General features: G+C 45.3%; 2 protein-coding genes across 12 annotated transcripts in view; both read right to left on the reverse strand.

Moving 5' to 3' along the window:
• Nucleotides 1-501: 501 nt before the first annotated feature.
• Nucleotides 502-7,750, reverse strand: SEC11A (SEC11 homolog A, signal peptidase complex subunit). 3 transcript variants are annotated; one of them, XM_062625772.1, is made up of 6 exons: nt 7,622-7,750; nt 7,412-7,521; nt 5,388-5,537; nt 1,556-1,675; nt 962-1,019; nt 502-800 (listed from the first exon to the last, which is right to left on the reverse strand). In XM_062625772.1, exons 1-6 carry the CDS (start codon nt 7,670-7,672, stop codon nt 750-752), a joined length of 540 nt encoding a protein of 179 aa, XP_062481756.1. In that variant the 5' UTR covers nt 7,673-7,750; the 3' UTR covers nt 502-749. The 3 variants fall into 3 exon arrangements, with proteins under 3 accessions (XP_062481756.1, XP_062481757.1, XP_062481758.1); XM_062625773.1 differs by lacking the exons at nt 502-800; nt 962-1,019 and adding an exon at nt 2,164-2,312; XM_062625774.1 differs by lacking the exons at nt 502-800; nt 962-1,019; nt 1,556-1,675 and adding an exon at nt 2,163-2,312.
• A 50-nt stretch (nt 7,751-7,800) lies between these two features.
• The window catches only part of ZNF592 (zinc finger protein 592), a 45,261-nt gene continuing 29,067 nt past the window's right edge, over nt 7,801-23,994 (reverse strand). For 5 of the 9 annotated variants that reach the window (XM_062625757.1, XM_062625762.1, XM_062625761.1 and 2 more), the window contains 6 exons: nt 21,374-21,550; nt 19,355-19,514; nt 16,223-16,501; nt 14,699-14,811; nt 11,115-11,250; nt 7,801-9,797 (listed from right to left, as the gene is read on the reverse strand). In XM_062625757.1, coding sequence (XP_062481741.1) covers nt 9,279-9,797; nt 11,115-11,250; nt 14,699-14,811; nt 16,223-16,501; nt 19,355-19,514; nt 21,374-21,550 — 1,384 coding nt within the window. In that variant the 3' untranslated portion in view covers nt 7,801-9,278. Of the gene's footprint in view, nt 9,798-10,781; nt 11,251-13,890; nt 14,595-14,698; nt 14,812-16,222; nt 16,502-19,354; nt 19,515-21,373; nt 21,551-23,994 lie in introns of those variants that run through there. The other 4 variants (XM_062625764.1, XM_062625763.1, XM_062625765.1 and 1 more) reach the window with 4 other exon arrangements.

Below are 23,994 nucleotides of genomic sequence, written 5' to 3' on the forward strand. Positions count from 1 at the left end.
CTTCTCTTACCTAGTGCTACAGTGCCAGCTTATGCATGAAGTAATCCTTTGCCATCTTCTGCCCAAAACACCTTGCAGCCTTCAAGCAGATTATTTCAGTGTTTCTGTTTTACAGAAACATATCAATGGATCTATAGCTCAGGACCACTTACTCTCCATAAGGAAACGAGGAGGAGCTGCTATTGCTCTGTAAAGACAGGACAAGTTAGTTCACGAGGCTCTAGGAGTCATCCTGCAACGGCAAAGCCCAGGTACCTCCCAGGGCAAGGAGGCTGCACTCAACAGAGCGGTAACCAAGAATATGGCAGGGATCATACCAGGCAATATGCATAATCTTTATTCCAGTTCTGAATTGGAAAGAGCACCACCTCCACAGCCAGTGTTTGACAGCTCAGTCAGCACAGGGAGAGGTCACGCTTGCCCAGTGGAGGCACAGACTTGGAAGCAGTCCTGTAGGCACTTTGAGAGGAAGCTCAGCTTCAAAGTACAAACACTGACCAGTTTGGCTTAAATTTTTAATATAAAAATTCACTAAAAATGCTAAAATGTGACAAACCATTGGAAATACTGTGACAAACGTTTCCCCTTACGCAGTAAAAAAACAAAACAAACCCAAGAAGCTCTGAAATTCTTGGATGGACTTCTTCTTCCTCCTGGCACATGAGACCACCATCTACTTCAAACGTTCATCTTTCATAGTTCTAAAAAAAAATCTATGGCACCTTCACCTCATACTTCAGTTCAAGAGGCTACTCTCGATGGACCAGCACAAACAGACCCAGGAAAAAAAGGACTGCATACTGTAAGAGAAAGGAGACACAAGAACGCATGCTCACATCTAAAGATGCAGTAACAGCAGCAAACACACAGGGCAAATGGTTCTGCCTGTGCTTGTAAAGTTCTCATGAAGTAATTTTAGCTGGGGTGGGAGAAGCAGGCAGAAAATGAAAAGAGCTCTTACCTTAAATTTTGGATAATCATTCATTAAGATAGTCACTATTCCAATATAGGGCACAAATCTACAAGAATAAAGGTTTTATTAAAACCTATTCAAAGCTGCATGTTGGAGAAGCACTGCCCTGGTACTTTAACAAATGAAGAGCCACTTAAGCATGCTGAGGGCTATGGTAAACTTGCTTAACAGGCCTGGGACTTCCTCCCAAGTAGGGAAGCCACTGCAGTGGGGGCCAAGTGACAATCAGCCCCAGAGCATGTTTTAGCCTCTGCCCTGTTCAGCTCTCACCTGCCTGTAAAGACTCTGCCTTGCAGACTGATATTGATGGGAATTCCAGTCACGCCTGAGCGTGCGTGGACTTTGCATCAGTGTCCACCCAGGATCAAAACCTCAGGATGCAGCTCAGGGCTTGATACCTTCGCTTAAGCCCAGCCAAGAACTGAACTACCTTTGGTTTTTAACTCTCCATAGTACCTTTTGAAATGCTTTCAGGCAGGTTACATAAACCCAGCAGGGAGAGTTCAAGAGGAAGAGGAGGATTAACAGATGGCACAAGGGGAGGGCAGTGTAAAAAGCAGCATCTTTTTCAACTTCACTTACCCTCTTGCTCGTCCTACTACATCCTTTTTCTCCAACCAGTGCTGCCCTCGTTTGTACAGCCCTCTGTCATCAACAGCATTATTGTCTCCCTTTGTCAGAAATTTGATGTCACCATTTTGCCTAGCAAAGGAAAGGCAGCCAGGTAAGTCAGAGAATAACTCATTAAAAGCTGTTCTAGAGCGAGCACATAGAGACTAACACAAAGGTTTTAGAAGCAGTCATGTCCTACGTGTGAAGCAAAATGAAAAAGGAAACTCTGTCAAATGCAGTGGAAAGCAGTTTGGAGGAACACTGCCAATGAAAGAATGAATTCTGGCCCCAGACAAGCTTTCTAGCAGAGCTGAAGAACGCAACCAGCAGGATGAGACATTTCTAGCAAAGGTGCAGCTACCACCTCTTTGCTTTTGACCTCTCTCATGTTGATGCTTCTCTTGCTTCATATACAAATGTTGGGTGCCGGGCTCTGTACTATCACCCAAAATGAGATCTGGGGTTAAATCATACAGTTCTAGACAGTGGTGGTCAGAAGCAAGCTGAAACTTAGAAATTATTAGGAAAGGGGGATAAAACAAAGCAAACAATACCATTATGATACTGCATGAACTCACAATGTGCCTACATCTTGAATGCTCTGTGCAGTTCTGAACCCCCTACATCCTTTTTTGAAATGGAGAGAAGAACTGGCAAAGGCTCAGAAATGGGTAACAAGGTCTGGAACCACTTCCATACAAGAAACAACAGACCAGGACTCTTCAGCCTGGAAAAGACAGAACTGATGGGAGATACGTTGGTAGTCCAATGCAAATGACACAGACAACAACAATAAAACAGCTTTTCACTGCCTCTTCCAATACCAGACTGAGAGGGCATCAAATCAAACTCAGAGATAACAAGTTCAAACAAGCCAGAGAAGGTGCTAAGCAGAACCAACAACAGTGCAAACATCTCACCGGAAGGGTGTTTTGGATGCCAAAAAATTGTATTAATTCAAAAAGTGACCAGATACTCCATGTGAAAAAGTGAAGGAGGCCATTAATAACAAACTGTGACTGTGCCTGAAATCATAATGTGCTAAAGCAGGGAAATTATCACTAAATACTCTCTCTAGTCTTTAATTCATCCTGAGATTAATTAGTCAACTTGCCAAAACCAGAATCCTGGAGCAGACAAACCTTTGACATGGAAACAGCTGCTCTTATGCTCTAGCTCTACACACCACATTGTGCATCCTTCCCAGTCATTTCCATTCAGTGTGCTGGGGAGTCAGCTCTGCTGTCTTCCAAGCAGCAGCCTGTGCCACTGCTCGGGGTTCAGTGACCACTGTCATCTCCCTGTGGCATCTGGAGGCAGATGCTGAGCAGGAGCATTCTCCATGCTTGACTCTGTCAGCTTATTCACAGAAATGACAAATTAAATGCAACACAGGAAAGCATGCAGAAGGTCTTCAGAGCTCGTGCTGTTTTCATCATGCCTGAATAGCAGCACGTGTTACTTACTCAACAGGAGAAGCTTGAAAGGAAAAAAAGGTGGGGAAAGAACAGATCTTTCTTCAAAGCACATTTGTCTCCCTGTGTAGGGACAACAAACTCTAGAACTTACAGATACAGTCTGGAAAAAGAAGATACCCAAACATAGAGAGAAAACAGTTATCTCTGCAGACTGATGGTGTAGGAGCACACCATCTTACTGAGGAGATTCAATGGTCTACCATGAATGAGCACAAGAAGCCCACAGCACAGTTGCTCTGTCTGAAAGGTGACTAAAATCTGCTTTGGCTGCCCTGCACCAAAACCACCAAGGAAGTTTTGACTACAGACTGTGTTTAGTGATAAAGAATGAATTCAATTTCAGTCTGAACAAAGAAAAAAAGATCAGCAAGGAAAAAACATTTTCTCCCTGAAACAATACTGATGTGAACTGGAGCCCAAACTGCTAGAAGATCCCAGGGAACAGGGTTTCTGTTTTCCCTCAGCTTCACACTCGTCAGCTTTTGCAGAGACTTTTCACATTCATATTCACTTTTCACATTTCATATTCAATCCATGACTACAGGAAGAAATGGGAACTCCATCCATTCAGAAGATACTCCCAAACTCTAAACTGGCACCAGAAAAAGTATTCTTTAAATAATTAAAAAAGCAACTGATACCCAAGCCCTGCCTGCTGGCTTCTGCCTGACTTAAGGTCACTGTAGGGATTTTTCAGTTTATCTTTCCTAACATAAAGTTCAGGTTTTTATTTGGTTGTTTTATTTAAATGAAATCTAAAATATTGGAGAATGGTTTTACTTCACAGAATCAAGGACTGGCACTATAGGCCTGTTACTTAAAATAGGAAAAGCTCTGGATACCTTTATAGTGCTGAGACAGAGCCAAGCAAAAAGTGTAGGGTGGGTAATATCTCAAGATGAACTGACACATAGAATGCACATTTCTGCTTCCCCTTCCTAGATAGTGGCTGAGAGTGGAGAAAGAAGACCTTGAACTTTGTTGCCTCCTCAATAAACAGCCCAAGCAGCACTGGAGCCCAGCTGAGACTTTAGCATGCAACAGGGGAGGAGGAAAGTACCATTTCACTTAAGAGTTCCCAAGACATCTCAAAAAGTGCAGGTGCAACATTAGATTACAGATTTATCAACTATACTGACCTTATTTTTGAATTAGTGGTATCAAAGTGGTACTTTGAAAACTGGCATTGTTAAAAGATTTGAGTACAGAGTAAATCTGAACAGCAAAGACTGCTTTGTCTGCTGGGAGAGGTGTCACCCTCTCATAGCCAGGATTTCAGCTGGACTATTTGTGTGCATGAACCTGGCTGACCTTGTTGTTGGGCCAAACAAATGACCTGGGTGTCTCAACAGCTATGGCTGCCATGAATGCTTGGGGGAAGGCACCTTTCTCTATCCCCTCAACCTCGCTTGACTGGAGCAGTCATCAAATGCCACCTTTACACATGATTCAAGTAATTCTCTTAACCTAGGAACAGATCTCCGAGTACTGGTATAGTTCCAGTTCATGCATCTTCCAGCAGGCAGAAACAGATGCTGCAACCCCATCCAACTGCTGCCCTCTCCGAGCTGGCTTGAAGAACCAAGGATTCAGTGCAAGATTTAATTTTTGCTCAAATGCCTCATGGGGAAGGCTCATTTCCCCCCAGACTGGCCAGAAGCAGTCACAGCATCCAGCAAAACAGAAAGGCTCATGGCTGCTGAGGAAGCCTTGCTTGAAAATCAAGCCCTGTTCAGCAACCAAACCAGAATGACTGTGCTTCATTCCTTCAGACATGCAATCTGACAGACGTTCAGAGAATGAACAGGATATGGACAGCCCAATGCATAGAGACCGTGAGTGTAAGACTGCCAGACTTCCTACAGAGGAGAAAAGAAACACCCTCCCTCTGCATGACAGCAGAAGCCAGGGAGGGTTCTGCTTTCTTCCACAAAGACAAACTTTAAAATAATGCACTCTACACACAAAATACCCTTCTTCCATCAGTTCTCCCTCCACAGACAAGAACAACTTCACACACAGAAGTGCAGCTGTGCCTACAGGTGACAATACGTAGTACCTTGGGATGGAAATGATGGCACAAGAAGACATTAAGTGACATGGGGAGTCCAGGTTACTCGCACAGACCTTCTGCATTCTGCTGGATTACCTTTACAAGTAAACCAAGGAGGGCAGATTTTGTCTGTCTGAAACTTATGTGCTGCTTCCTACAGCACCTGGATACCAGTTACTGATGTCACACCCGTTCATTTAACCAAGGAGATGAGGAAAAACATAATTTAGCTTAACATCCTGCAGTACAACCCCCCAGATTCTTAACATACTTCTCATGAATTTTCAGGACACGATGGACTATAGGAATTTCCCTTCCTTCTATCCTAAAGACCACGATTTCTCCCACTCTGATTGGATCTTCAATTCGATTTGTGAGGAACAGGAGATCTCCTCTGTGAAACGCAGGCTCCATGCTGCCACTGAAAAAGAGAAAAGGAGCAATTGAACAATATTTAACACTCAGAATCAGGTTTTGGAGATTACATTTCTTTAAGAAAAATCTCACAAGAACCTCAACAATGAGCTCCTTAGAAAACCACCCTGGAGACCAGGCACTGTTGAACCCCTATCACAATCAGATTTTAAATCCCCATCGTACCAGCAGTTTAGATTTGCTGGGAAAAGAGCACTGCCAGCAGCCGGTGTTAATATCACACCAAATGGGAAAACCCTTCTGCTTTCTTCATAACAGCAAAGCTGATGACAAGCAGCAGCTCTTGACTTCTGAGCTCTTCACTGGTAGAACTTCCACAGTGGTGGGAAGCTTCTTTTCATAGAAACAGCGAGGCTGGAAAAGACCCTTAACATCATCAAGTCCAATCTTTGTATTTCATTTGGTTTCTTTTTTTGCAGGCAGGTAGATCCTCCTCACTAACAAAGCTCTGAACACACACAGGCTCTGTATTCCCATCTGGAACAGACAGACGGGTGTGCTAAAAATCTGCTACCATGATTCATGGCTTTGCTTCCCGATCTCATTTCAGGCACTGCTATTCATTTATTTTAGTCCTGTCTTCTAAATGGCAATTGTTACAAAATACTTAACCTTCTTCATTCCAAATAAATAATGCAGTCCAAAACAAAACGATGAACTTTAAGTACCATGTATATTCATGGCTTATCTTGAGGCAGCACGGAAGCTGCTACTCAGAAGATCACATTGCTGAAGAAGTGACGTGACCTAACAGCCCCTGTCTTACTCATTGGAGGAACAGCATGAAGTATGTCCCCTGTACTTATAGGTGATTAACACCAACACAGAAACACACAGAGAAGGCACCGCAGCTACAGAACAGGCCCTGGGCAGTATCCACACCAGCGGCCGACAGCTGCCCAAGGAATCTGTCCCAGGCGGTAGGAGGGTGGGAGTAACACCGGTGGTACCAACTGCACCGCACTTCTGTGAGGGCAACGTGCAATACCTAAAACATATCCAGTCACAGAGCAATAACCCTTACATAAAAGAGTACAGCTAAGGCTCCCCTTTCTCTGGCCATGCTATAGCTTACTAGAAAGCCAGGGGAAAACCAAGCCACTGTGAAAGATGAGTATTTTTAAGGATGAACTGTAACATGTAATAACACTCCCCAGGCATTTCAGGGAAACAGCAAATCCTTTTAACTGCAAAACTTTATCCCCTGGTGTCTCAAATCAACTCCCTTTTCACTCACCAAGACTCATTTGGTACTTCACCTATCCATGCGGCAAGACTGGCCAGCACCATGGAGATACCACTGCGCTGCGGTGTTCTGCTACACCTTCTGCTATGGGAAGTGCAGTTACCCTTGATGACAGGATGGGCTGTGCCACAAACACTGTGTTTATACAGGGATAACACACACACACACGCACGCACCCCAAGCTTCTCTGCTTCAAGGTCTTTTTCATGGCTCTTTCACCTGCACCACCGAGCATTTCTCCAAGAGGTTTGATATGATCCAGAGTTTCGCTCTTGCTGTATTTCTTTGAAGTCCTTCCTCCCCTTCACCCATCCTCAGGGCCACCCCTCTAGGGTACAACCCAGCAGTGACAGACGCAGAAGGAAAAGATGCTGGTTTCACTGCAGGCTGCCGCCCATGCTTACCGGCTTCCTCTCCCCTCGCCTGCAGCTCTGCGCTACCCGGCAGGGCGAGCTCTGTGCGAGCCAGGGCCGGGCCGGGCCGGGAGCCTCCCGCTGCCCCATCCCTCAGGAAAACGCCCTCGGTCGGGTTCAGCGCCGCCGGCCCGCGGCTCTCCGGCCCTCGGCCCCCTCTCCGGAGCGATACTGGCGAACCCACCCCCCCCCCCCGTTTACCTCAGCACCACCACGATGGGGCTCTCGCTGCCCGTCACCACCATCAGCCCCTTCCAGATCATGAGGGCGGACGACACGATCATGCCGAAATTCAACACCTGGTAGTAGAGCTGGAGATCGGGGGGGGGTCGGTCAGGCCCCGCGCCCGGGCAGGGCAGACCCAGCGCACCCCCCGCCCCGCCCGGCGCCCCGCCCCTTCCCGGCCCGGACCTGCCGCTTGTTCATGCGCCGGACATCGTCCAGAAAGTCCAGCGACAGCATCGCCGGCCCCGAGCGCGGCCGCACCGGCCCGCGCGCCCCGCTTCCGCGCTCGCTTCCGCGCTCGCTTCCGCCCGCCGCGCCGCCGCTTCCGGGCCCGCCCCGGATGGGGAAGAACGACGCCAGGCAGGGACCCTTGGATGCTTTTATTTGCGATATTTCGAAGTAAACATCATAGCAAGGCACGGGCGCCGCTGCGGGTTAAACAGATACGTGGTGGCTTGGGGGTGCCCCCTGCTATCCTTAGTTCTACGTAGGCTACCTGGTAAAACATCCCCTAGGCTAACGTACACTGTATCAAAAATTACAAAGAGTCCAAACTGTTCGTATCAAAACACGTCGAGACGAGCGGGTGAGCGATCCGAATGCAATAAGATAAATAGTTCTTAAATTATTTAAACATCGTCATAGTAAACAATAATGAGCAGGGTTCTGGCTCAATGTAATTAAAAAAATAATGGCATAGGAGATACTTCTGCTGCACAAAGCGCGTGTGATGGGGGAACAGCTGAGGAAGGGGGAGTCAATATGACTATGCGGAAGGAAACGTCTACCAAGTGGCAGTAATGCTGAGCCGTGTCAGGAGAAGAGCTATGGATGGAGCACCGGCAGCCCCCCTGTGGGCTGTGACCCCCATCTGCTGCCACAGCTCAGCCCAAGCTGCAGGGAACACTGGCACCAGGTGATGCTGTCAGCAGTGCTGGGGTGGTTTCACTCCAGCTGATGCCACGGACAGGGATGGGACGGGGGTGTGTTCTCCCCTTCCTGAGATGGTGCCAACCTGCCACCCTGCGCTGCCCAAGCTCCCCTCTGGGACAAGCTGCCAGGCACCAGGCCTTGCTGCTCCCGCCCTGGGGACAACTTCCAGCAGCACAACTCCACTGACACATGGCCAAGGCATCCCCAAGGGGACCAGGCCTTCCTTAACAGGACACGTGGCTTTGAGCTGTGCTCATCTGAGGACGTGGGCTACAGAATTCTCTTTCAGGATGATTCAGGTCTGAGACATTTCATTAAACTGCATTTTGGAAAATAAGGTTGTTATTCTGGCAATTAAAGGTAAAACAGCACAACATACAGCTTGAATCCGTCCCGTGTAACACAGAAGATCCCGGATCAGCCAGCATGGTCCTGACAAGCGTGTTTTGCTGAGACGGCGTTATGAGTTAAAAAGAGTAAAACAAAGGCAGGATGGGAAGAGAAAAAACAAGCCATAAATAGGAGAAAGAAAGCAATAGGGAAGGCTCGGGCTCCGGGCAGAGGCTGAGGCAGTGCACACTTGGAGGAGAGCTCATCTTAAGGAAACTGCAGCTGCAGAAAGTGCTCCTTGATCCTCAGGAGTTGGGACAAACTCCAGCAAGGATTCTTGCCCTGCTTTCCCTTTTCACCTCTCTGGTCTGGCAGAGAGTTAGTGCTTAGGATGCAATAGCAGGGTTGGGTTTTTTCTTTTTTAGATTTCCCTTACAAATAGAGGTTAACGGAAAGCTATGTCCATCCCAAGAAATCAACAGAATATTTCAAAGATTTGCCCCATCCCCACCCTGTATTTTGAGTAAAAACCCCCCAACAAAAAAAACCCGACAAACCAAAAGGGTTTTTTTTTTTGTTTTTAAGTCTGAAGAGACTTTGAATGATTGTTCTGCGAGGTGCTATTAGGACCCTCCACGCCACACGTCTGACTGTGTTCACAAAGAGCTGAGTCACTTTCGCACTCCTTACATTTCAGATTTTCTTCTTCTGTTGTAGTGTTCATCTCACCATTATAGCCCTCGTGTCCATTCTCACCTATCTCCCTTTCTACCTTCTGCCTTGCATCTTCCTCCTCCTCCTCCTCTTCTTCCTCCTCTTCCTCCTCCTCCTCATCTTTTACTTTATGAACAATGAAGAGGTGTCTGTTCAGAGAGATGTGAGAGGTGTAGCACAAGCCACAGAACAAGCACTGGTAGGTGGAGCTGTCTGTCTTGTGCCGAGGTATGTGTTCCTGAAACTCAGTGCTGACATCTGTTGTGAATCCGCACTTGGCGCATTTCCAGTGCGCTCTCAGTTTTTTGGCTGGCTGCGCGCCCGAACCCGCAGTGGTCTCTGCCTGACCCAGCTCGTCCATTGCCATCCTCTTTGGAGATCTGGCCTTAAAAAAAATACAAGAGATTAAAAAGTTACTTCCTTGCTTGAGCCCCGGGAAGAGCAAGTACTCAATTCCACATGCGTATCTGAAGACACCTGTGGGTGAATCCACATCGGTATTTTGAAACAAACTAGACAAAGCTGTGCCACAGGACTCGTGTCATATGGCCTTTCCTCAAGGCACCCAAACCCCTCACCCCAACATGCATGATCTCAACTGCTGTCCTGCAACAGGAGACCTGGTAAGGGGTGCCTGGGCAGGAACATGATGGGGTAAAAGAATATGAAAACTTGGTGTGGGAAGGAGGAGCCCACCAAGCAGGGGCAGCTGAGGGACACGGGGATGGTCATTGGCCCAGACAATGCTTCTCAGATTTAACTGCGAGCATTCTCCCCTCCACTCAGGCTTTTTCTTCATGGCATTTCTAATGAACTCATCCCCTCATCCCACAGTGTGCTTCTCTTCCCATGAGGATGGCACACTTGCATACATCCCTTCACATGATTTTCTTATCTCCTTATCCAGCAGCACTGAGCAGTCTTTGTTTAGAATACAGCTTATAGGCTTGCATTTGCAGACCTGCTGGAGCCATGGGAAGCCTCTGGCTGTCCCTGGTTAGCCATGTGGCTCTGTTTGGGGAAGCAGCCACCAGCTCACGGAAGTGAATTCCTGGGCTATCCCACGTTTCCTTACAGCATAAATAAAGAGGAGAGTCAGTCTTGGCTGTGATCCCTCAAGAAATCAGGTGAATGATAAATTACAGTGATATGGAAAAGGTACATCTATTTTTAAAGTAAACAGAGCAAAGAAGCCCCATCAGCCAACCCTCCACTCCAAAAGACCCGAAATCAAATCAGTTGACCAGTTACACTTGCTGAAAACAAATTATACAGTCCTACTCAGGAGGAAGGCAGTTCACGTTGGGAGTGGATCTACGTAGTAAGTATTTTAAAGACAAAAAAAACCTTGTGTAACTATCAGAAAAAAAAGGAGAAAGAGGAAAAACGTAGCAGACTCATGACTAGAGCGGCAGGGGCAAACAAGGGTAATAACAATCTAAATTAGATCTGGTTACAAAGCAGACTGCAAAATGGCCAGTAAAACATAAGGCCACATGTTCACGAATATCTTGAAAAATGCAAGACATGTTGTGCAGTTTCAGCTGAAGTGCAGCTGATCCTGACACTGCCAGAGAGAAGCAAACTGGAGGAGTTGAGGACAAGAAAATCTGCCATGTGGATGAGAGGGCTTGATATAACACCTCAAGGGAATAGCTACTCGCCAGGTACATTTATTTTTCAATGAAAACGTATCAATTACTTCTGCTGTGTCTCTCTCTGGAGCTTTTGCTTTGGCCATCTGGGATAAGTCTGGGTTTTTGATGCCATGCATGAGGCTGATGTGATTCTCCAGCATGAACGGCTGAGGAAATGTCTGATTTTCATCTGTGCAGTACCTTGGAAATACAAAAAGGAAGAAAATTTATTAGAGGAAATGCCCAGCTCTTTGTTTCCATTCAAACAGTTCTTTGTTACGTGCCAAACCAATAGGTGTCACTGGAGTGGAGATGCTGGACAGTAATGTACAATTAGTTTACCAAAATATGCAGCAAATCGCTGGTTTAATAATAAAACATTACCCCTGAGAGAAATCTAGAACAGTTTAGGATTTACCACAGTAAGCATGAATGGGAATGAAAGTAGGGCACATCTTATGTACAGTCCAGTACTAAATACAGGAACTAGTGGAGATCAGGCTCACTGTGATACATGCTACAGAAGATAAATAATCAAGATGGAAAATGCAGGGGGGGGAAACAACTCTGAAATGAGAGACACAGGCACAGAGGGACCTCATGACTTGTGTAGCACCAAGGAGGCTGACAGCAGAACCAAGTTCCGCAGCCAGTGCTCCCGAGCCCACGGCAGCATCCCATCCACAAGACTATCTGTATCATGGCACACTGAAAATTCTTACATAGCTGCTGAACTTCCAACTTTAATAATAAACTAGGCAGGAGCACTCAGGAATGCATCATGTATGTAACTATTCATGTTAAAACTTGGTAGGACTTAAGAGCTGCCATTTCAAGAGCATCCGTTTCAAAAGGAGATGTGGATGTGCCACCTTGACTCCCGGATGACCAAGGTCTACTAGAAATAAGTGCCATGTCTTGCAGACACAGTAACCCACCCCCTGCAGCACAGTGAAGTACACAGAGGTCTCTGTGAAACCCAAGACTGACTGTACTCTTCTGCTGCCTGCAGTGTGACACAGGGAAGGTTCATCAGCTACACACTGACTTGAGCAACGAGGCAAATTACACTGAACTTCTCTGAAATACACAAATTGCAGCTGAAATGCAGGCAGCAAAGGATGAAAAGCATCAGCAAGGAGATGAGTGTCTCTGGGCAACAAAGATATATTTTAAAAGGAGAGAAGAAGATTCCTCCTGAGCTTCCAGTAATTAAATGACAGTCAGTAATGATGTGAAAATGCAGACATGCTCCCTGAATACTTCTTTTTTTTTTTAACAGGAACTGCTTAGATGATAGATCAATATTTAATAATGATGGATTTTTTTCTTCCTCATGGAGGGAAGATGAGAGGTTATTAAGTGATATTTATCAAAAATAAACATGTTGAAAATCAAGCGTTCCAGACAGTCTGTACTTAAGCCTTGGAAAATGAGAGCAAGTTCTCGTAACAATAACCAAGTGAATTATGAAAAAAAATACACATCAGAATGTTCTGCAATTTGTCCTAATTTAGAATTCCTTTTATGTGAGCAGAGAAAGATACTTTCCTAACCTGAATTACTCCAGTGACAAGCTTGGCAGGAGGGTGTTCAAGCAAGTCCTCCATCACTGGTGTCTCCCTACAAATTTAACAGAAGGCAGAGCCCTAAGTAGGGCAGGGGGAGAAGGGGAAATCACAGCATGAAATTTTAGAAGCCAGAGGGAGGTGACCTACCAGACAGCACGCTGAAGTCACCAAAATACTCAATTGCTGGATCAATGACAAATTCTACTCGTTTACTCATGGAAATCCACAAGAGCAGAAAAGGGTGCCAAGAAGTTAAAGCATCAAAAGTCCTGAAGGGAGTAACAGGTGAGACTGATACAAACTGCCTGGTGGAAAAAAACGAAAACAGACACCAGCAACCAAGGCAAAAGAAAAGGAGCAGCAAAGATGTGATGCCTTACAGAGAGCACAAGGGAGCTGAGAAGGAATTCAAAGAAATGGGAGGATTTGCAGTCACAGAGGAGATTTTTAGAACAGCACTTTGGACAAACTAAGAGGGAACAAAGGCGAGACTGAACAGAACACCTGAGATCGAGACAAAGAGAAGCTGTTGGAGATGCCAGGACAAGTATTTCAAGGAAGATGTTTCATTTGAAGAGTGCTGTGAATTCACTAAGTCTCCTGCTACAATGATTAAGGAGCACAACCACTCTCCAGTTAAGACTTCATCACCAGATTCTGAGAAGGAGCAACTACAAGCTTGATAATTAAACACAACAACAATTCACTTGAGTTTCTAGCTGTGCCTTCTCTGCTGTGAATCTGTGCATCCACAGCTGTGTGTTGCTCTGAAACATAATAGAGAAGCTGGACTCCAGGGCCTGTACAAGCTAATACGGACAGCAGGCAGGCACATCCGAGGCTATTAAACAAATCCTTCTTCCCAGCTAGGCCTTAAGTTCATTTTTGTTCTGATACACTGCACTTTGAAAACAACTGATCCAGAGAGAATACACAGATGCAAATCAGGTGCACATAACTCCAAAGATCATCAGCCACATCATCAAACATACTGGGAGCCAACATTTCACCTTCTCCAGAGGTTCCAAGTCAAAGCACAGTTAAAAGAAAGTTTAGAAGTCCTGTCTGAAAAATGCATCAGGAATATATTCTTATCAGGCCCCAGTGGTGATGCCAATACTTTATCCATTTACTGGAAGCTACTGTGGCTCACTAGGCAGTCCAAAGAAATAAAATACCTGAGGATGTACTCTTCAAGACAGGCTTTTAGTAACTTAAGTGCAGCAAAGTGACATGCAAAAACATTTGCATTAAGCCAAAATCTTAGTTAAAGAAAATCCCCCAACCTCCATTTCTGCAAACTTCCCTTCAACACAAATGTGCGGGTTTAATTCCTTTTTTACAGAAGAATGTGTCAGAATGAGACAGGAAGCAAGTCTGCACAGTCACTCAGATATGACTTATTCTGCAACAGCAGATGAGAACGCAGCTGTTTTAGAGGCAGTTTTGTAAGCACTGGGCTTTGTTCTGAACTGAGACTGTATCCGCAGCTAAAAAATGTTCCCCAGCAATGATTTTCATTCACTGCTGATTCACATAGCTCGTTCTCAAGTCTCCAAATCCATTATCCAACTTTGAGGTGTATCTTCTCAAGCAAATCCAGCAGGCTTAATTCTCCATTGCCCTGCAGCTTGTGCAGTCAGTTCTGCCTGTATACAGTGGTGGCAAGATCTAGCACCCATGCCCATGTTCATTAAGACTTTACATACCTTTTGTACCACTTTCTCATGGGAAAGGCACAAGAGTGATGAACGACCACATCAACCACAAAGTAGCAAAAGAGTGGCCCAATATTACACTGGCTGTTCCACAAGGGTGTCCAATATAATTAGAATTTTGCACTTGTAGATCTCAAATCAAACCTTATCCTAAGTTTCCAAAGGGCATTTTGCAGTCAAAAGCAAGGACTTATTTTAGCCAAGTCTCTCATGTTTAACATACTCTTCTTCTCACTCTCCCTCAGTAACTTATAGCCTGGAGCAGAGAGGAGCAGACACAATCTATTACAAAGGGCTTCCAAACCTGAAGGCTTAGCCTGGTTTTGAAAACAAACGTCAAAAGGGGTATTCAATACATACCAGCAAGTATAAACTTTCTTTGCTGTGTCGTGATTATTGCGGATGTGTCTACGCAGACTGTTGGAGGCGTTAAATGAGCGTTCACACTGTCGACAGGGATATCTCTTCACAGACTAGCAGAAGAACAGAAATATATTTTAATAACAGGGAGAGGGAGGCACTGGCTGGATTCTAACATTTCCATGATCTTCAGCTTGACCTTACCTCTTGGGTGCAAAAAAAATCCCTCTTCCGCTGATAAACATCACTGAGATTTTGGAGTCCCACTTATATTCAGCCCAACCACTGGCTAATGCTAGCACTGATCTTACGAAAACCAGGACTAGTTAAAGCACGTGCTTGATTTTTATTTATTATTTTTAATAGGAATTGCATTAGCTGCTTCTCCTGGGCCTCATTTCACTGCAGGACCCTCTGCAGAATTAATTCAGTGGAAACACCTTTCTGCCCCAGATGAACGCAGAACCCCAATGTGAAGTACAAGTTCACTTACCCTTCTCTCTCCTCGTAATTCAGCACAATAGAAGGGCAAGATGTTAAATAGCATCATATAATCCCACTTGTTAACTGTGTATGCTACCCTCATCCCCCTACATCACTCTGCCCCATTACTAGCCTCCTCCTTTCCCTCCAGTCCTTCATATAATCTGCATGCATACCATTTAATGTCTACTTAAACTTAATAAATACATATATGTATTCAACTTCCATATTTGGCAAATTTCCTACTTCTAGTGAATTCAAATAGGAAAATACAGCATTCTCACACTGTCCCCATAGTCTTGATACTTATCAAGTGGAACAATCTACCACTCCCCAAGTAAAGCTAAAAGGAATCAAGGTCCATGATCCACATTTCGACAGCCTCAAGAAGGGTGAGTCAGTGTACAGAACAAGAAGTCCTGATGCCACAGTACTAAGAAATCTGGCTGCACACAACATCTTGACCTATGTTCTGCCAGGAAGATTAGCTTGACAGATGTAGGTCAAGGCAACACAAGGCCTGAGCTGGATGAAACCAACAAATTGAGATTTACAGTTCTTGTAACAAAGGGCTCTGCACACTGTATGAGTCTGTAACTCTTCCCCAGTTAGGTGTAGTGATGCCTACCAAACAATACAGCACGTGGGGAAACTGTGTGTCCTTCTGTAACTTTGAGTATAGACAGTTTAGATCAGGCTGTTGAACCAGCAGATACGACGAAGAACGATGGAGAAGATGGAGAAGATATGACGTTCTATCCACTTACCCAGATGAGATGAAGAGGAAGCCTGACATGAAATGCAGTGGAAGGGGAGCAGCAAAGAGGATGAGGTATGTAGGTTGTAGAGTATACCATCAAGGACAGAAAATGTACTTACAACAGGCTACATAGTTTTTTTTTGTTCTGACCCTGAGCTTACTCCTCAGTGAGTTGCAAAGAGACTTCACAGTTTCTTTTTGCCCCAAATAGTAACAATTACCAGACTCCTTTGCTCAAAATATCTTGTTCCCTAGTTGAAGTGTTTCATCTGAGTCCTTACCCTTCCATGACTTCTCTTCATGTGGGACACATAGGTTTCCCGATCGGGGATCCACTGTGAGCATTCCTTGCAAGTCCAACCAGTTCTTCTCAGCCTGGACTTGGATTTGGGATTGTATCCTTCCACCCTCATGCCCCTCCTCATCAGAGGGGAGTGGGAAGTCCCATTGGCCACTGACAGCTCCTTTGCTGGGGCATGAACCTGGTTCCTTGATGCCTTCTCAGATTTCTGTCGGAAGTTTGAGAGCTCCTCAGGGTTTTGGGGGACTCCATGAACACCCTAGATGCAATAATAATGGAATCATGTGTAACATTTATATGCAATTCATATTATACATCTTTATTTATAAATAAATAACATTTACTATTTAGATTAATAATTTAACCCCACCCGTCCCCCAAAACAATATCCTGGTGCCTTGCTCCCACCCATCTTCCCATTTCCCCTTGAACCTGGCTACAGTGCTTTCTCCAGCAAGAGATTTTCCAGAGAAACATGAAGCTTCTATTTATGTTCCCTGCATGACAACAGCAACTCCTTGGTGCTGCCTGTTTAATATTCTGGATGAGCTCTAGGAACTCTGGTTAAACAGGGAAGATGTAACGGAAGAGAAAAGTTAATTGTCATTATTGCAAGAGCCTAAGCTCTAAAACCACTGAGCTTTGGTAAGCTCTGAATGAAACATCTGCTTTTATCTTGGGGCTCCGAAGCTGCTTCATCTTTGCTCAAGGGACAGGAAGAGACAACCTCTCAGTTTCTCTAACCCCACCTTCTTCAATTCCACACCATCTATTGCTATTTACATTTTCACGGTTCAAATCGTGGTTCCTGACAAATAAAAGCAAGCATAAAGCCAGAAACCAGCCTTACAAGGCACATGTCTCCAGGCTCTTTGGTTGTTCAACAGGCCAGGAACCCCCCAGAAGTTACTTCAACAAAAAAAACTGAACATAAGGAAAATAATCCAGAAGCAAAGAGCTGTGGGAAAGCAAAAGCAAGTAAAATAGCAACATACCAAAGAAACCTCAAGACACTCCCCTAGGAACAAGAACAGTTCATTCACACAAAAGAATAATTTAGAGGTTTAATTGTGCAGTGTAATTAGTAACGGGTAAAGTTTCAACACAGGAAGGCCCCAGGCCTTTGGAAGTCTTTCTGGGGGTTAGACACCAAACAAACATCAAAACACAGTGTCTCATCTGAGAAGCCCATGTGCTTTGCACCTGATCCAGCTGATGTTCACAGAAGCTGTGTCATGCAATGGCAGGGCAATGACAGCAGCTCCACAGCACTGCCGGGGTAACAGGAACAGTTCACCTTTCCCCCCATCTGGAAATCTCAAGAGTGATTTCAGAGCAGAGTACATGAGTGCCCATTACTCCATTTCTCCTGTTATTACACCACGGGGAGGTGGTGGAAAGGAGCACAGAAAAATGAACTGTCTTCTCTGCAGAATCAATAACAGGAACCAGACCTTCTAACGCCTACTCTTACGTGCTAACAGTGGAAAGCCAGGAGGGATGAGGAGGCACACGGCTTCTTTATTCTGCATGTAGGCACGCATTAGACTATAAACTCTCTATTGCATAAAGGAGCAGGATCTGATAGGAGAGGAGATGAAGAGATGGGTTAGTGCAGTTACTGTCCTGACACAGCCAAAAAGCTGTCTGCAATGACCATCTCAAACATGTTGATGGCCAAATACAGCCTCTCAGTTAAAAGACAAAAGTTTTGTATGGAGATGTCAGGCTGCTGGTGCACAAACTGCTGCAGACAGGTCCCTGGGGGGATTTGCAAATGAGCCACAGCAAGTTGCGTTTTAGCACTGGGGTTGAATGCCTCTTTGAAGGTCCCAGCCTTAATCTCAACTCTATTTTCCTCGCTATAATACAAGAAGATTAGGTATCATCAGCTTCATAGGAGGGCTTCAAAATTTAATTCATTACTGCATGCAAAGCAGTTCCAGATTTGCAAGTTAAAGGCATGGAGGAGAGAGCAAAGAAGTAGTTTTGAATGTTTTTTGCTTTTAGCAGCAACTAATAAATCTTCTGGCTTTTCAAATGCAAGTATAAACAAAGTCAAGTTACTCATTAAAAAAAATGTCACTTTTGGTTTTTTTTTCTAATCAAAGGGCAATAAGACTTTGCGAGCTCTTGCTTCAGAATGACACCAAGAAATCTGAGAGGATTTCCACACCGGCGTTGTTAGACACTGTCCATAGAAACACATTCACCAAGACAACAGAAAAATGTGGCATAGCACATTCATGGGATAAGCAGATCTGCAAGTCCTCCCACGCATCCTGCTAGAAACACCACTAAATGGACAATAACTGATTTTTCGTATGTGTAAAAGAGTGATGAATGACAGTGAGGCAATTGCTGTGCTTACTGCAAAATGAGCCATTACTGAGGGAGAGCAGGTCCAAAGCACTCTCCAGAACATCTCACTTCCACCTGGGTTTTGGGGGTGCACACAACTATCCATTTCAGACCATCTTCTTGGAGCAGCCTGACTGGTGCCAACACAGACAAAGTGGGGATCCCACCTCCCCAGAGCTGGTACACCTCCAAGGCAATCACTTCTGCCTCTGTCGCGCTCCCCTTTTGCAATCTGGTGCAGTTCTCAGGTGAGTGGAGCAGCCAGAGAAGCGGGATGTTAAATGCCATGCAGCCTCCCTGAGGCAGCTGCAAGCGGTCAAAACTCTCTAGTGAGCACCCAGAAGAGGGAGATTCAGCTCTCATTCTATAAATTGAGTAACACTGTCGACAGACAATACTTCTCCCTGTCTCCCAAACAGTGATAAAGCTTCCACTCTGGCTTAATCACTTTCTTGGGTTTAATACAGAACAGTTAAAAATCGAATGAATGCATTCACAGAAAATGAGCCTTTGTCATAAGGTTAAATTACATATAGATGAAAGCAACTGCCTGCATTACTACCAACTAACACAAAATGCTCCACTGATGTTTCCAGATGCTACTGTAAATCACTGTAGTCTATTTTTCCACTAATACATTCCTCAAGAACCTTCCACTTCCTTAACCTATTTCCTCAAGTAGTGGATATATAAACTCTCTGTGGAGCCAAATAAGAGGATCTGCTATCAGCAAATGGTGGGCATTACCTACCTTAACGTGCTGCATTAACTGCTGTTTCTGCATATAAACCAGCTGACACTGTGGGCACTTGAACACTCCCACTAACAACTTGTTGGTGTTCTGCTGGAAGTGCTCTTGTAGCAGCTTCTTCTTGTTAAAGACCGTCTCACAAGAGCATTTGTAGATCACCCTGGAACAATTAAAATGTAAACTCAGTCTCTCTTTGTTAGTTATTTTAAGAAGACAGTGCAGAAAGTTATCTCAGCAACTTCAGAAAGGGATGGGTTTCTGAGAAGGGCTGTGCTCTCAATGGGTTGTCAACACACACCCACGTGGACAACCTAACCATTAACTCAACTAGGAAGAACAACAAAATGCCTCAGGCACATACCACAGCTTTCTAAAAATAGGTTTACTTCTATGCATATGCATAACTCTGTGTGTGCGTGTAAGTGCAGACAGATGGGAGCAAATTCAAAGTATACCAGCTAGCTACACATTACTTTTAATCCCACCTTTCCATAGTTCCTCCCTTAAAGCATACAATCTTGGAACTAGCTCAACCCTTGGAGGGGAGAGCTACAGAGTGGAAAACACAGGAGGTTTCTCTCTAGTGATTTTTGGGTCAATGATGCATGGTGTAACACTCCTCTTTCTTTCGAGTGCCAGATGCAGCAGTTACTCTGGAGCCCTCTAACAAGAAATGCCATTGTGGGTCCTGCTGCACAATGAGGTGACAGTTAAGTGCCTTTTACAGATATCTTTGTCTCTAAACTGGAGAGACATAAATTTGATGGATAGACCACACGGTGCATAAGGAATTGGCTGAATGGCCATACACAGAGTCGCAGTTAACAGCTCAAGGCCCAACTGGAGATGGGTAGTGAGTGGTTCCCTCAGGGTCGGTGTTGGGACCAATCATGTTCAACATCTTTGCTGGCGACATGGACAGTGGGATTGATGCACACTCAGCAAGTCTGTGATGACACCAAGCTGTGAGGTTCAGTGAATATGCTGGAGGGAAGGGATGGGATCCAGAGGGACCTGGAGAGGTGGCCAATGCCAACTTCATGAAGTTCAGTCAAGCCAAGCGCAATGGGGCAATCCCAGGCACAGTTACAGGTTGGGCAGAGAAGAGATTCAGAGCAACCCTGAAGAGAAGGGCTTGGGGGTGTTGGTCGATTAGAAACTGAATGTGAGCTGGCTTCAGTGTGCACTTGAGCCCAGAAATCAACTGTGTCCCAGGCAGGTCAAAGGAGGTGGTCCTGCCCCTCTACTCTGCTATCATGAGACCTCACTTGCAGCACTGTATGCAGTGCTGGTGTCCTCAACATAAGGAGGACATGGAGCTGTTGGAGCAAGTCCAGAGGAGGCCACAAGGATGATCAGGGGCTGGAGCACCTTCTCGATGGAGACAGACCGAGAACATCGGGGCTGTTCAGCCTGGAGAAGAGAAGCTGTGTGGTTACCTCAGAGCACTTTCCAGTATCTAAAGGGGACTACAAGGATGCTGGAGAGGGACTCTTCATCAGGGACTGTAGCTATAGGACAAGGGGTGATGGGTTCAAACTGAAACAGGGGAAGTTCAGTTTACAAGTTCAGGAAGAAGTTCTTCCCTGTGAGAACGGTGAGGCAGTGGAACAGGCTGTCCAGAAAAGTGGTAAATGCCCCATGCCTGGCAGTGTTCAAAGTCTGGCTGGGCAGAGCCTTGGGTGACATAGTCTAGTGGAAGGTGTCCCTGCCCATGGCAAGGGGGTTGGAACTGGATGATCTTAAGGTCCCTTCCAACACAAACATTCTATGATTCTGTAATTCTACGATATTCAGCTCTTTCTTGCCCAAGTTCCTCTTCTCCTACCCAGGGGACCACGTTTGTATGAAGAAGAGCACACTGTGGTTAGGAACAGACCCACACCAGCAGACAAAGCAGCAGTTCTTCTCATATGAAGACAGAAACCAGAAACAGAAAAAAAAAAAAGGGAGGTAAAGGAGGAATCCTGGAGCTACCCAGCAAGGGAGAAGAGGAAATGATAAATCTGAAATATTTACTGAGTAGTCTTGTGAGGCTCTGCTGGGTGCTGGCTGGTCATGTGAGTCGTGGTGCTGTCGGCCGACTTGAAGGCCATCGGGCAAAAAGAACACTTGTGGAAGACTTCGCAGTGTTTCTCGTGGATGTGCACTTTGAGCATGGCGAGGGTCATGAAGACAACTCCACAATGAATGCACCTGGGGGACACACAAAGAAAGAGCCAAGTTACAGCCACAGTGCTGCTTCCAAGATACACACAAAGTGGCACAGGTAGAGGCAAGCACCAGGCTATAGTGGGTCCTTGTTTAGTACCTTCAATAGCAACATGGAAGAGTCACGGAGGAATAGAATACAGGTGTGCTGGTTTTGTCTGGGATAGAGTGATTTTCTTTGTACTAGCTAGCATGGGGCTATATTTTGGATTTGTGCTGAAAACAGTGTTGATAATTCAGGGATGTGTGTTATGTGTGACGAAGCCCAAATTTCCAGGAGATGGCTGAACACCTGCCTGCAATGGGAAGCAGAGAATAAGTTCCTGGGTTTGCTTTGCTTCTGTGTTAGCTTTTATTTACCTAATAACCTGTCTTTACTTCAACCCATAAGTTTCCTCACTTTTACCCTTCTGATTCTTTTCCCCATCTCACTGGGCAGGGGTGAGTGAGAGGCTGCATAGGGCTGAGCTGCTGGCTGGGGTTAAGCCACAACACAGGAATTCACAGGCTGGGCAGATGTCACTATCAGATGCTAGTGACAAGATCTATAAAATTAGCCTTCAGAAACTAAAACAACCCAGAAAGAATAAAGGAAAATGTGGTTCAGCAAAACGCCAGCCCTGTATCTGTGAAAGACAACTCTGCCACAGATGAAAGTGAAGAACTAAAGTAAAAGTATCTGATAAGATCTCAGCATAAATACCAGTCAGTCTCCAGTACAAAACAAAAAGGATATTGAGCTACAAAATCCTCAGTAACCCTGTACAATTGGTTCTCATTCCCCACTAAGCACCAGAAAATAATGACAACAGCAAAGATACTGAAAATGGCAACAGAAACATGGAAGGAACTGATTAAACTCATTAAAATCATTAACACAAAGGTGTTGCCTAGGAAGTGCTTGCCTAGGAGCTGGGTGGATGCTCCGGGAAGAGCAGAGGTTGCACGTGGAGCCAAAGGATTCTTCTTGGCAGCTAAAAACATGGCCAGGCAGAGCACCAGGGTCACACCACTGGTCCCAGCCTGCCTCTCCTCTATGACAGACCTTGCCTGGTACTCCCCCAGGATGGAAACCACCAGCAGCCTTACTGTATTTAACTAATATTCCTCTCAAGAACCCACCCACCTGCTGTACTTTGAGAGCAGCCACACAGCACTGCAAGGGCTCATGAAGATGCAGAGTGTCCTCACCTGCCTTGGCCACACCAGCCATGGAGTTCACCATGCCCACAGGAGCACCTATGTTAATCAGGGACTAGAACAGCCTCTCCTAAGAATAGTCACTCAAAATGACTAGTGGCAGACCTCCGCTTGAGCCAGCACTGCACATAAAGACCATTACAGTGGAGCTCAGCTGGGCAATCCATGGGGCTAATGCTTGTGCTTGTAGGATGTGAGAGGCACCCAAGGGATAACTTCCTCCAGTAAACCTGGAGCTAAGTCGCCTCAGAAATATCTTTTTTGCCGTGTTCTGAGGTCTGCTGTTTGTGTGCTCGGCAGTACCACAGCACAGATGCTGCCATCGCAGATGGACCCCAGCTACTGAGCAACTGGAAGGGCTCCAAGCCTGTATCAAAACCAAACAAGCCACTAGATTATCCTTCCCTCCAAACGAGCCTCCCAACAGTGTTTAGGAATCAAGCCCATGCTTTGAAGTTATACTTCAAAAGATCATTAGGCAGAAGCCAGCCCGAAGGAGCCGAACCCTCTCTCCCAAAAATCTACACACAGATGTAGTGTTCTTAAGTTTAGAGAGAGAAGCGATGACAACAGCTGGTGTCATCTTTGGGGAAGCATGAAAACATCCTGCCCAGGTAGCTCTGCCTTCAAGCCTGATCCTCATGTGACACAGAGAGAGACTTTCTAGGATAGTAACCTCAGGAACCATGTTATTATGGAAGAATAAATTCCCCAAGTATAAATGGAAGAACAAGTGCTAATCCTGACAGTAAGGTCTGGCTGGTACATCCAGGAATATCCAACAGGTTTCTTCCACAAGCGTTCCCTGAACTAACAATAGATGGTTTTGCATTCTGCTTAGTTTTGGTAAGTACTTCAATTAGAATTAGGGATGAAATAAGTACCAGCTCAAGGTCAAATGATTACAAGTTGATTTAATTTTACAGTAAATGGAAGTTTAAACAACAGGCACTTTGTAATCAAGAATTCCAGTGCCAGCAGGACGAAGTTTGATAAAGCAATTAGCAGAACAAAGTGGATGGAGGATGTCAGAGGCTTGCCATGTAATTTCTACAAATTGCAAATTCTGCTATCATCTCCCCAGGAAGGAGGGGAGGGAGAATAATACGCCAGCGAAGACTCTTGGATAGCCCCAGGACAAGGAGGGGTGGTGTAAAAGTCTTGGAAAGCAGCCTGCAAGAGAAGATAAAGCTACAAGATGTTGTCTTAACCCTCTGAACATTTCCTGT

The sequence above is a fragment of the Pezoporus occidentalis genome, unplaced genomic scaffold, assembly GCF_034315485.1.
Source record: "Pezoporus occidentalis ecotype Australia unplaced genomic scaffold, CSIRO_AGI_Poc_V1 ctg282, whole genome shotgun sequence".
Lineage (NCBI taxonomy): Eukaryota > Metazoa > Chordata > Aves > Psittaciformes > Psittacidae > Pezoporus > Pezoporus occidentalis.

What these genes read in the sequence shown, in the direction of transcription:
- SEC11A (XM_062625772.1), bottom strand. Translation starts at nt 7,672, where the DNA reads ATGCTGTCGCTGGACTTTCTGGACGATGTCCGGCGCATGAACAAGCGG. An exon ending in CCCATCGTGGTGGTGCTGAG is followed by an intron (nt 5,538 to 7,411) that starts GTAAACGGGGGG and finishes TCTCTTTTTCAG; the next exon opens with TGGCAGCATGGAGCCTGCGT. An exon ending in GTAGTAGGACGAGCAAGAGG is followed by an intron (nt 1,020 to 1,555) that starts GTAAGTGAAGTT and finishes TTATTCTTGTAG; the next exon opens with ATTTGTGCCCTATATTGGAA.